This window comes from Haliotis rubra, unplaced genomic scaffold (assembly GCF_003918875.1).
Source record: "Haliotis rubra isolate DU_JTF1 unplaced genomic scaffold, ASM391887v1 Scf425, whole genome shotgun sequence".
Lineage (NCBI taxonomy): Eukaryota > Metazoa > Mollusca > Gastropoda > Lepetellida > Haliotidae > Haliotis > Haliotis rubra.
The window spans coordinates 28837-42164 of record NW_025767108.1 but is presented as its reverse complement, the minus strand read 5'-3'; the positions used below and the strand labels follow the sequence as shown (position 1 = coordinate 42164).

General features: G+C 38.2%; 1 protein-coding gene across 1 annotated transcript in view; it reads right to left on the bottom strand.

Moving 5' to 3' along the window:
• The window catches only part of LOC124288804, a 32263-nt gene extending 18988 nt beyond the window's left edge, over nucleotides 1-13275 (bottom strand). The window contains exons 1-2 of the mRNA XM_046725336.1: nucleotides 12909-13275; nucleotides 1679-1796 (exon numbers count right to left, since the gene is read on the bottom strand). Coding sequence (XP_046581292.1) covers nucleotides 1679-1687 — 9 coding nt within the window. The 5' untranslated portion in view covers nucleotides 1688-1796; nucleotides 12909-13275. The remainder of the gene's footprint in view (nucleotides 1-1678; nucleotides 1797-12908) is intronic.
• Nucleotides 13276-13328: the final 53 nt, after the last annotated feature.

Here is a 13328-nt window from a genome sequence, read left to right as displayed (position 1 = left end):
AGTAAGCCACTACCTGTACCTCCTGTTTTTGAAAAGCATATTAGTGTAGCGCATATCCAAATGGAAGCCAAGTATCAGATACTGTTACTGAAAGATCACCCAGTTTTGCACTTAGTAATGGAAGATCAGAATCTCAAAACTATGCATGGCTGTCTGGAACACATGATGGTGTGTGTCACACAATTGGCCAGCAAATCTACAAAGATTGTCCAAGCATGCTATCATCAGTTGATTTCAGTGTCAAAAGGCATGTGTGAAACCTTAAATTACCCAATGGCAGATCTACCATCCTGTTGGATCTGTGCAATTGCAGGTGCATTTACCTACACAGGTATTGATTACTTTTTCCCTGTGATGTATAAGGTGCGAAGAATTGCTGTTAAGCGATGGGGCTGTCTCTCTACTGGGGCAGTGCACAAGATAGCAAGAGACAGATTGGCAAGTGACCAATTACAAATTTATTTACAGGAGGGGCGTACTTAATCCTGCTAATTGAACTGGCACTAATCTTGTTGACACATTTTCTGGTTGCTTGGAAGGAGATTTTGACCTTACAATAGACACGTTTGTTTGTGTGTGTGCTAGTAGGGTGTTTAGTCTTAATGAGCCTATATTGAAGTATTAGCTTCATGTTGTTCTAAAATAGCTGGTGACAGGTTTACTTACAGAAAATAGATTAAGCCAACTTATTAAACGATGTAGGCTTAACTTTTGTAGTGTGACTAAGAGATGGGTTCGAGTTACCTCAGGCAAGAATTTGTCTGGAAACAGCTTTTAACTGTCAACAGTCCTAATTATCACCCTCTTGTGACCACCATGAGAAACAGAAGAAAGGTGCAACATATGACAGGTGTGAGCTTCATCATGTGAGCATTCCTCTGGCGGCTGTTACAGAACAGGTCTCAAGGATGATGGAAGTTTGTTTTTAATCCAATTCTACTGAAGTAACCTGTTCAGCTTGCAATGCAAAATGCTTAATTTTTGTTCTCAGTATTATCCGAAGCATTCCCAGTTATATGGCACATGCAATGATGGTCTGAGTCTTCTCCTTAGACCTTTGATATGTGTTTTTCTCTGGTTACTCCTTCAATGTCTGATTTGTACCTGTCCCAAACAATGGGCAGTCTCTCCAGGTGTGCACAGTCATGGAAAATGTATAGCAGAAATATATTTTGGATGTAATCATGTAATGTTACAGAGAATCCTGGATGAATCATCATGGCGCCATCAAGTATCACTGCGAAAACTTCTATAGCAGCGCCAGCTGGCTCTGCTTGTAGATGGTCAAATTGTATAAGAAAGTTGGCTTAAGAATATCTGTTGAATTATCTATTTGCTGTAGTATAAATTGATTTATTAAGATACTCAATATGAAACAGTTACTTTTGCCATTAGCATACTTTTTAACCTGGCCACCAGTATTCAATGTTTGATGTGCAGTCAAGACACCTTCAACAAGCCTGGTACAACAATGTCACTATCATGTTTCAGGCTCTTCAAACATGTCTGTCTGATAGCCACATTTGATGCCCTTGACAAACTCACAAAGAATTTCAGCTAAATTGATGATACACTTTAGGGAAGTCATAAATATATAATGTTTATGGACAATCAGGTCACTTATGACAACATAAACCTTCATGATAGGTGCTCTAAAAAAGCAGGTTTCCACACTCACCATGCCCATGTGTAGTGCCAACAGAAACTGCACACTTGCTGCCACGAGGCAATGTTCTCGTGACAGTAATGAGTTGCACCGTGTCCTCACAGGGGCTGAACACACTCCCACAGCTCACCTGCAACATATGCATCACCTTTTCAAAAATGTGTCATATTAAGTCACACTTCATCCAGTTATTGAACAATAGTTATCACTGTTAACATCGAAGAAGACTACCACTTTCACAGAGCCTCATCTGTCATCAAAACAATGTTTAAACTTGTAACAGAAGTTCACTGTCAATAACCAGCTGTCATACTAATCCTGCTGACATACTATTACAATAATAGCGATGTTCCATTTTGGTGTGATATTATTTGGGAACAAGTTTATGAATGTATATGGATTTAGAATTATGAAATTTACACTGAAACATGTCAGTGTATTGCTGTACTTTTCAGTGATAAAAACCAGACTGCAAGAACTGCAAATGGAACTTGGAACAAGACAGAGCATTGTGTCACGAGCTGTTTCAGCCAGTGATCAGCATATTACAATCACAATATTGAGAGATGAATAACGTTGATGACAGATATCGATCTGGTTGACCAAGGGTGACAACAGGTGCAACTGCAAACAGAACGACTGTTTTCTGAAACAATGGTCAAAGTGCATCTCAAGTTGGATATGAGCTTGACAGAGCTGCAGGGGTTAGAGTGGGTGGACAGACAAGTTGTAATGGGAAGCTGCTTGCCGGACGTACACATCTTATCATATGACTGACATTACTGCAAGATGTTGTTGGTGAAAGAGTGACAGCACTGGACCATTGACCATCTTTGGGGAAATGTTATGTTCACTTTGGACTTCCTTGATAGAAACAACAGAGTGTGGTGTAGACTGTTAACGTCAGCCAAAACACAATCTGTTGATGACACGAGTTGGTCACTGGCGTGATGGACTCACCACAGCTTCCTCTACAGCTACAGCAGAGCCAGGAATACAGCTCAGACACTGAGGAATCGTCTATGTGTCGCAGGTGTTCGTCCAAGACGATCAGTTCGAGGCATCATTCTGATTGGTTAGCATCATCAGCTGCATGTCATTTGTTTCTAGGACATAGACGATGGCCAGAACAGTGATGGAGACAGGTTTGGTTTAGTCATGGTTTTTGCTTCTGCGTACAGACGGAATACAGCAAGTGGACAGGTGTGGTTTAGTCATACATACATACATACATACATACATACTAACATTTGTATAGCGCCGATATCCAGCTCACCTCAGCTGCTCAAAGGCGCTTTGTTTTTCCCTCGTTCACATGGTTTTGCTTCTCCGTACAGATGGAACACAGCAAGTGGACAGGTTTGGTTTAGTCATGGTTTTGCTTCTCTGTACAGATGGAATAAAGCAAGTGGACAGGTGTGGTTTAGACATGGTTTTGCTTCTCTGTACAGATGGAACACAGCAAGTGGACAGGTTTGGTTTAGTCATGGTTTTGCTTCTCCGTACAGATGGAACACAGCAAGTGGACAGGTTTGGTTTAGTCATGGTTTTGTTTCTCCGTACAGATGGAATAAAGCAAGTGGACAGGTGTGGTTTAGTCATGGTTTTGCTTCTCCGTACAGATGGAACACAGCAAGTGGACAGGTTTGGTTTAGTCATGGTTTTGCTTCTCCGTACAGACGGAACACAGCAAGTGGACAGGTTTGGCAGTGAGGTTGTAACATGTGGGCCGCCATTTCCCAAGACTTGGTTCACATCCATTATTCATAGAATACATAAAGTAAACATCTTAAAACCACTTTTGTGTTTCGGTTTTTGCAGAGTATGTAATGCCTATATATGTGAAGACGGCAGTAAAAGGCAATAAGGCAAACATATTTTACTATTAATAAGAATGCCCTTTACCTTATATACTCAAAGGATGACATGTACCAACTTTCAATGACATAATGATAGTTACATGCATGTCAATCATCACAAGTGGACTTGAGTGAGTGAGTTGGGTTTTACGCCGCTTTTAGCAATATTCCAGCAATATCACAGCAGGGGACACCAGAAAATGGGCTTCACACATTGTACCCATGTGGGGAATCGAACCCGGGCCTTCGGCGTGAACAAGTGGCCTTGATTTCAAACAGAGTAATGTATAATTTTATTACAAAACTCACAGTGAACATATGTGATATTCAATAACAGACAACTTTAAATCCTTATTAACTCTTTCAACACCAGTCAACCAGAGGCATTTACTGCCATGACACCGAGTTCCCAGAGACTCTGAGGTCATAGATGAAGCCTATGTTTATGAAAGAAATTATAAGCTTGTAAAACGTTATTGCTACTACATCCCATACACCATTTAAAAGATCTAATCCTACTGTTGATAAATATGAAGTTTATTTTTATAATATTATTCAAATAATACAACTGCAACTTAAATGAAATTATTTTTGAATGAAAATGCAAGCTTACATTTATAACCTCCAGATAAACCATGAAAGAAGCAAAAACTATGGCGATTTTTTTCCATTTGTGACATGTCATAACATGTCCGTGCCTTTTTCTTTTATATTTTCATTTTTACGTAATCAGAAAATTATTATAAAAAGATTTCTTAAATAATATGTATGGTCGCCTATTTCCCGATATCTGTGGCTTTCCGCTCGGTACCATGACATAACAACGGAAAATACCTCCGTTTTCGAAGCTTTGATGAATTACATGGGAGGCGAATCGTTTGATGGCGGGTATCGTTCGAAAGCTCTGAACATCAACAACATCACTGAACCCTTGCTGAGAGTATTTTCACAGTTGTAAGAAGCGATTTTATTGGATAAAAATTGGTTTCTAATGACGCTTTTTCGCTACAGTCTGCTATAAGGGTCGTGATTGGTCAAAATCAGACACGTGACATGAGGCAGCCAATCATATTACGGCAATGGATACCGTCCTCGTAAACGAAAGCTTTTAGATTTAGACGAAAGTTTTGCGTAAAATAATGCTATTTTGAACATATTAAGCAAGAAATCGCTACCTATACGTAAATTATGGGACTTATTGGACGTACCGTGCTAGGTTATGACCTGTGACAAAAATGCTTCATGCATATATTTTCGCATTAAACATCGTGTCCGAGCGTGAAGATTGAGGCGGCGAGAGCCGAGATGTCAGTTGTCAGTGACTTGACTTACATTACATGATCGCACAAAAAGATGGAAATAGTAATTTTATATGTACGTTTGACAACTTTTATGAATGTTGTTGTTGATTTTATTCATTAGTTTATTCAATTTATTTAATGAATTCCTCGAAACATCGTTACTTTGCTCTTTGACAACGTTATTGTGGACCCGCGCTGCCGAAGCATGTGTCCGAGAATCGTTGTTTTCAATAACATTGCGAAAAATAGTTTATAATTTTAATTCTGCTGATAATATATGATAAGGCAAAAAATAAATGTCATGGTTCCGATTTCCTACATTTCAGAACTAGGGTAGGTAGGTAGGTTTTTTTGGGTTTTTTTTGCAAAATATTTTTACATTACTCATGTGTCAGAAAATAAATTTAATTTATTATGTGGTGAGTAAAATTGTTAGGCTTGGCGGGAATATTTAGGGTCGGTCGGGAAATCGGAACCACAAGCTTTTTTTTTTTAGGCCTAAATTGAAATTTAATAAGTGTTTTCAGACATTGTGAAATGTGATAGATTTAATATATGAATCATAAGTCAGGTAGGTTCCTAAAATTATGTCTGATTTTGACGTGACTACTGCCTGGCCGATTAATCGGCCTCCGGTGTCTGGGGACTCATAATGTTGTGGCCGATTATTCGGCCTGCGGTGTTGAATGGGTTAATGTGTTTCTCTCAGAAAAAAAAGTTTCACATCATGATAAGCATTATTTCGGTAAATATATGTTACATTTTCATAATAACTATCACTGTTAAAGTTTTAGAGCTCAGTCAACAATATCAAACCTTGAAAATTTTAACATTTCCAGGCAAAAAAAAAAAAAAGTACCTCTTTATTCCTCCCCAGGGGCAATTTGGAGCACATAATGTCCAACTATATCAACACATAAACTATATTTGGAGCACATAATGTCCAACTATGTGAACACATAAACTATATTTGGAGCACATAATGTCCAACTATGTCAACACATAAACTATATTTGTTAAAGGTGCATTCTCAGGCTGTGACTTGTAGTAACATAACAACTTTAGCATATGACATGTAGCAACTATTAAGATTGTAACCACTTTCTTTTGGTGAAGTCACCTACAATTTGTATCTATCAAGTTTTTCACACAACTCAGCAACATGGATTGTCAAGTGAGGTAGAGACGCCAGCATTAATGTCACTACATATAACAATCAATAATAAAGAACAAAAGAAAGCAAACATCTGTGTGGGTTCACTACGAGATTCTCAGGCGAAACATCATTCAGTTCCTTCTCTGGGAGGATGTAGAATCTCTGACATGTCAACCTAAACACAGGGATGTCACTGTGAGGTGGATACACATCTAAGCAATTGGTCGAAATGTCTGTGACTTATAGTAGGACTATGGATATGTCAGACATAAAGATCAATGGTCAAAATGTCTGTGACTTACAGTAGGACTAAGGACATGTAAGACATAAAGATCACTTGTCGAAATGTCTGTGACTTATAGTAGGACTATGGATATGTCAGATATAAAGATCAATTGTCGAAATGTCTGTGACTTATAGTAGGACTAAGGACATGTCAGATATAAAGATCACTGGTCGAAATGTCTGTGACTTATAGTAGGACTATGGACATGTCAGATATAAAGATCAATGGTCGAAATGTCTGTGACTTATAGTAGGACTAAGGAGATGTCAGACATAAAGATCAATGGTCGAAACGCCTGTGACTTATAGTAGGACTATGGACATGTCAGATATAAAGATCAATGGTCGAAATGTCTGTGACTTATAGTAGGACTAAGGAGATGTCAGACATAAAGATCAATGGTCGAAACGCCTGTGACTTATAGTAGGACTATGGACATGTCAGATATAAAGATCACTGGTCGAAATGCCTGTGACTTATAGTAGGACTATGGACATGTCAAATATAAAGATCAATGGTCGAAATGTCTGACTTATAGTAGGACTAAGGAGATGTCAGACATAAAGATCAATGGTCGAAATGTCTGTGACTTACAGTAGGACTAAGGACATGTAAGACATAAAGATCACTGGTCGAAATGTCTGTGACTTATAGTAGGACTATGGACATGTCAGATATAAAGATCAATTGTCGAAATGTCTGTGACTTATAGTAGGACTAAGGACATGTCAGACATAAAGATCAATGGTCGAAATGTCTGTGACTTATAGTAGGACTATGGACATGTCAGATATAAAGATCAATGGTCGAAATGTCTGTGACTTATAGTAGGACTAAGGACATGTCAGACATAAAGATCAATGGTCACTGAAATGTCTGTGACTTATGTAGGACTAAGGACATGTAAGACATAAAGATCACTGGTCGAAATGTCTGTGACTTATAGTAGGACTATGGACATGTCAGATATAAAGATCAATTGTCGAAATGTCTGTGACTTATAGTAGGACTAAGGACATGTCAGACATAAAGATCAATGGTCGAAATGTCTGTGACTTATAGTAGGACTATGGACATGTCAGATATTAAGATCAATGGTCGAAATGTCTGTGACTTATAGTAGGACTAAGGGCATGTCAGACATAAAGATCAATGGTCGAAATGCCTGTGACTTATAGTAGGACTATGGATATGTCAGACATAAAGATCAATGGTCGAAATGCCTGTCACTCATAGTAGGACTATGGACATGTCAGATATAAAGATCAATGGTCGAAATGTCTGTGACTTATAGTAGGACTTAGGGCATATCAGATATAAAGATCACTGGTTGAAATGCCTGTGACTTATAGTAGGACTATGGACATGTCAGACATATGGATCAATGGTCGAAATGCCTGTGACTTATAGTAGGACTATGGACATGTCAGATATAAAGATCAATGGTCGAAATGTCTGTGACTTATAGTAGGACTATGGACATGTCAGATATAAAGATCACTGGTCGAAATGCCTGTGACTTATAGTAGGACTAAGGACATGTCAGATATAAAGATCAATTGTCGAAATGTCTGTGACTTATAGTAGGACTAAGGACATGTCAGACATAAAGATCACTGGTCGAAATGTCTGTGACTTATAGTAGGACTATGGACATGTCAGATATAAAGATCAATGGTCGAAATGTCTGTGACTTATAGTAGGACTAAGGAGATGTCAGACATAAAGATCAATGGTCCAAATGTCTGTGACTTATAGTAGGACTAAGGGCATGTCAGACATAAAGATCAATGGTCGAAATGTCTGTGACTTATAGTAGGACTATGGACATGTCAGACATAAAGATCACTGGTCGAAATGTCTGTGACTTATAGTAGGACTAAGGACATGTCAGACATAAAGATCAATGGTCGAAATGAATGTGACTTATAGTAGGACTATGGACATGTCAGATATAAAGATCAATGGTCGAAATGCCCGTGACTTATAGTAGGACTTAGGGCATATCAGATATAAAGATCAATGGTCGAAATGCCTGTGACTTATAGTAGGACTATGGACATGTCAGACATATGGATCAATGGTCGAAATGTCTGTGACTTATAGCAGGACTATGGATATGTCAGATATAAAGATCACTAGTCGAAATGTCTGTGACTTATAGTAGGACTATGGATATGTCAGACATAAAGATCAATGGTCGAAATGTCTGTGACTGATAGTAGGACTATGGATATGTCAGATATAAAGATCACTGGTCGAAATGTCTGTGACTTATAGTAGGACTATGGATATGTCAGACATAAAGATCAATGGTCGAAATGCCCGTGACTCATAGTAGGACTATGGACATGTCAGACATAAAGATCAATGGTCGAAATGCCTGTGACTTATAGTAGGACTATGGATATGTCAGACATAAAGATCAATGGTCGAAATGCCTGTGACTTATAGTAGGACTAAGGACATGTCAGACATAAAGATCAATGGTCGAAATGACTGTGACTTATAGTAGGACTATGGACATGTCAGACATAAAGATCAATGGTCGAAATGCCCGTGACTTATAGTAGGACTTAGGGCGTTTCAGATATAAAGATCAATGGTCGAAATGTCTGTGACTTATAGCAGGACTATGGATATGTCAGATATAAAGATCACTAGTCGAAATGTCTGTGACTTATAGTAGGACTATGGATATGTCAGACATAAAGATCAATGGTCGAAATGTCTGTGACTGATAGTAGGACTATGGATATGTCAGATATAAAGATCACTGGTCGAAATGCCTGTGACTTATAGTAGGACTAAGGACATGTCAGATATAAACATCACGGAGTAACATGGCCTGCATTTAACACGTTTTTGCAGGGTGTGATTTCCTTGTTTTTTCAGTACCTGCACTGGGTGCAACGTTGGTTATAAGTTTGGCTGCAACATACAAATTTTGGTTGCACCTTAAAAAATGTCTCTGGTTCTGAAAAGTAACATAAATATTTGTATAGTAATTTTCATAACAAGTACTCGGCATCAGGTACATTCAACAGAACCAGATAAATGATGAATGATTCTGTTTCAATTTTGCATTACCTTTATCAAATCTCAGTTATATGATTATTTATTTGACTGACTCCATGCATCTAAGTGTAGCAGGGTGTGGAATCATCCCACAGATGACATCCTTACCGTGTCAGCTTGCTGTTGGGGCTAACCTCTTTGGTCATGTGGACAAGGCGTCCGACTTGGGATCAGAAGGTCCGTGGTTCGAATCCCAGCATGGGACTCGGAAATTTACACTTATCACCACTAGATGTACTGCAGGCCTACCAAAGAAAACTTTGCCACTGTGCAGATAAATGCAGAAAAGCCAACATGTCAACATGTGGTCGAGACTTCCTCTTCCATGTGCGCATGCACAAAATTGAAGTTGCAGGCTCTTCGTTTTTTTATGCAATTTTAGCGATTTAAAGTTGCCGTTTTTACTGTTCCAGTAGCGAGGTATTATGTTTATGTTGCTATTTCCACGATTAATGTGGGCTTTTCTGCGCTTTTCTGCACAGTGGCAAAGTTTTCTTTGGTAGGCCTATACTGGGGGCTAACATTTTCAGAAGGTGTGAGACTGTGAGGTGCTTCCTTATTTGATTTATTGCTTGCACCTGATGAGAAAAACGTTTTCAGCAAAGGTTGCTTCTTCATACACGTGATACTTTCCATTCAAGAAAAATTCCATTCAAGAAATAACTTGTTTTTGGAAAGTTTGGCCTGGCTTAGATCTACTTATCAGTTGAAAAGTCTGGGAACCATTATTGATGACGTATAACACAGTGACCCCTGACCTGCCATTAAATATCACTTCATTGTGTGCTCATAACACCAGTTCCCCACATTTTCCCATGACAACAAACTCATACAAGAATGTGCTACGTAACTGATTTGTGAGTTACAGAAATGTTTCTGCTTGTAACAGGTCATGCAGAGAGAAACACATTACTTCCAGTCATTAAGATGTTGGAGGATATATCGTTACCTGCACAGGGTGAAACCTGTAAATACAGGTAACCTGCACCAACCATTTTTAACATGCATTAGTGCAAGTTGTAAATAGCGAAATCTCACCCTCATTTGACTCAACAGTTTTGTGAAATACTCCCAAAATATTAGCTGATACAATATTTTTTCAAATATCTTGATCCAAATAACTCCACCTAAGCCATGCACTGCATCAGAAAACTTACATCTGAGGATAATATTGCTAAATATGATGTCACAGCCATTGGTGTATTTACAATTAATTAAGTAAACAACAACATACAATAAAAGAACATATTACCAGTTAACCCCTTGAATACAGTATGTTGTTTTTTACAAAGGCACATATACATGGGTGTATTCCATTTGCTTTAGTAAACATAGATGAATACAACTTTTGACAAATCCACTGTGCAAGATAACAGTGATTGATCAATCAACATATTATAGGTTAATCCTTTGATGGAAGGTTTAACAACTATGGGTTTAACATATTTTTATTTATATTTATTGGATGACAAAATGTTCTGAGTTTTGTTTCCCCAAACTATAACAAGCTGTCGGTTTTGCCTGTCATACAAGTTTTCTTTCATTGTAAAACTTGTTCATATGATGGTGAATGTTGCACTGCAGAGTTATCCAGTAGTGCCATCATACTGTAGACAAAATGATTAAGTGAGGAGATTTTCTGGGTAGTTTATGGAACATTCACGCTTGTACAACAATCCCTCCGAGCAATAATCTACAATGATCCCATAGTTGGGGCATGCAGAAATAACTATTTAATTGTTTTGTGACATTTCATTGTATCTTTTCAACACATACACATGCATACACATGATATATAGCCTAGAAAGTCACAGGTTTTACATTGTTTTATCTCCATAAAACAACTTAAATGGTTAGTACCAGAGTATCCTAAGTGGTTATTGGACCAGTCAGCAAATCCAGTTTGAGATGGAACAGTATGGAGTTATTATCATCATTATAGACAATTACAAATGGAACATTGCCCACATGTATGACTTATTTAATGTAATTTGTATGCTATGAACCTAAAACAAGTTAAAACAACAAACATACAACCTGGTACAGGAGAAATAATCATAAAATAATCGTACAATAATGATTTAAGTGCATTTCTGATTTATAGAACACTCTGGTTCTGAACAAAATTGCAAGTCTATTTGGCCGAGTGTTCTATCTCCAAGCATTTTTCGTTAATTTCCTATGTATTTCAAGAGCTTTAACATACTTTTGGTTAGTTTTCAAATAGGGCTGGGACGGGTAACCCGGATACCCAGGATGGGTGGGTAATGAGATGGACCCTGGTACCCTCTCAATACCCGGACCCGTTATGATCATGTGACTAATAGATTAAACAATGTAATGTGTTATTCTTTCATGATTAAAAGGTTGTATTGTCTTTGAAGATTTAGACATAATATACAGTTACCTGTTTTGAAAAATCTATTTTCAAGAAAAGTTGAAGTTGAGAACAACAATATTTTCAAAACTGTTTAATCAAATTCTTTGGAATTGTGCACATACATGTGTTATATCAAAAAGACTTGGAAATAGGGCTGGGGTGGGTCCAAGAGTTCTACCCAGGTACCCTACCAGGGATGGAAATAACTTTAAAATTGCTAGTGTACTCCAGTACAGTGGCACATGTAAATTCACTTGCCCTGATCATTTTTCCACTATGCCAGCCGTTTTCTTGTGGCTTTTTTAAATACACAACATTATTAACATTGGAAAGTCAACTGGACACCGGTACAGCGTGATATACAAATTTGCTTGCCTGACAGAAAAAAACACTGGACTCGGACGTCGGGCAATTGGTTATTTCCATCCCTGCCTACCACCGATTACCCTACCCTACCCTGATACCCGTTATATATTAATTCCTGACATCAATTTTGTAAGAAATGGCAATATATTCTTCGGCTCAGAGGCCAAAATTTCTAGTTTTTACATGGATAAGATATTGAAAAACTAGAAATTTTAGCCTCTGAGCTAACATAATGGGTATCAGGGTAGGGTTGGGTAGGGTAATAGGTGGTAGGATACCCGAGTAGAACATTTGGACCTGTCCCAGCCCTATTTCCAAATCTTTTTGAACACATGTATGTGCACGATTCCAAAGAATTTGACTGAATAGTTTTGAAAATATTGTTGTTCTCAACTTCAACTTTTCTTGAAAATGGGTTTTTAGGACCTAGTACATTCTGTTTTTGAGGCAACGAACTAGTATTAACATTAACATTTCCACTGCACACCGCTTTATATATTAGGCATAATAAACAATTATGAAGTGCCGGACATCTACCATCTAAAAATATGTAATCATGAGGACCTACACATAAATTTATTTTAGTTTCATCTTTTCCAAAGAAAGGGTGTGGAATATATAATAATAAGCATGTTTATGTTAACATCGAACCTAACAACTTTGTCAGTCTTCTTTAATATGTCCGTGTTGCCGGCGATATATGGACCACACGGTTCCCTGGGTCAAGCAGAGCTGCGAGTGTTGAGTGTGGGAGCCATTACCAGTGTGAATGACTTGTACAGGTGTTGGTTCAGACAAAATAGATTAATACTTCACCTGCCAACTGACAGCGTATCAGCTATGTAGAGTAAGGTGCACCTCTTCTTCATGATGACTTGTCACTGCATATAGCCAGAGTTGATCACACGTCTTGAACCATCTCCAACTTCGTATTAACATTACTCTCCTCAACAGGTGCGTGCAATGACGCCTTGTCCTCCATTCATTTCCCCTCCAAGCCCCAAGGGTTACGATAACACCCACGAGCTAAAGGGGATTTCTGCGGTGTTTTTGGTGATATCCATACACTCTTTCGTCTGTCTGTCTACAACAGCCACGAGTCAACTACTGACTTCATAAATAGACAGTTTTTACCTCCAAACATGAACTACTGAACAAAGAGCTATTGTCATATCTATAGTCCGTTTCAAATTTCCCCATATGCTAAATTTGAAGCCGGGCATTTGAGCCTACAGT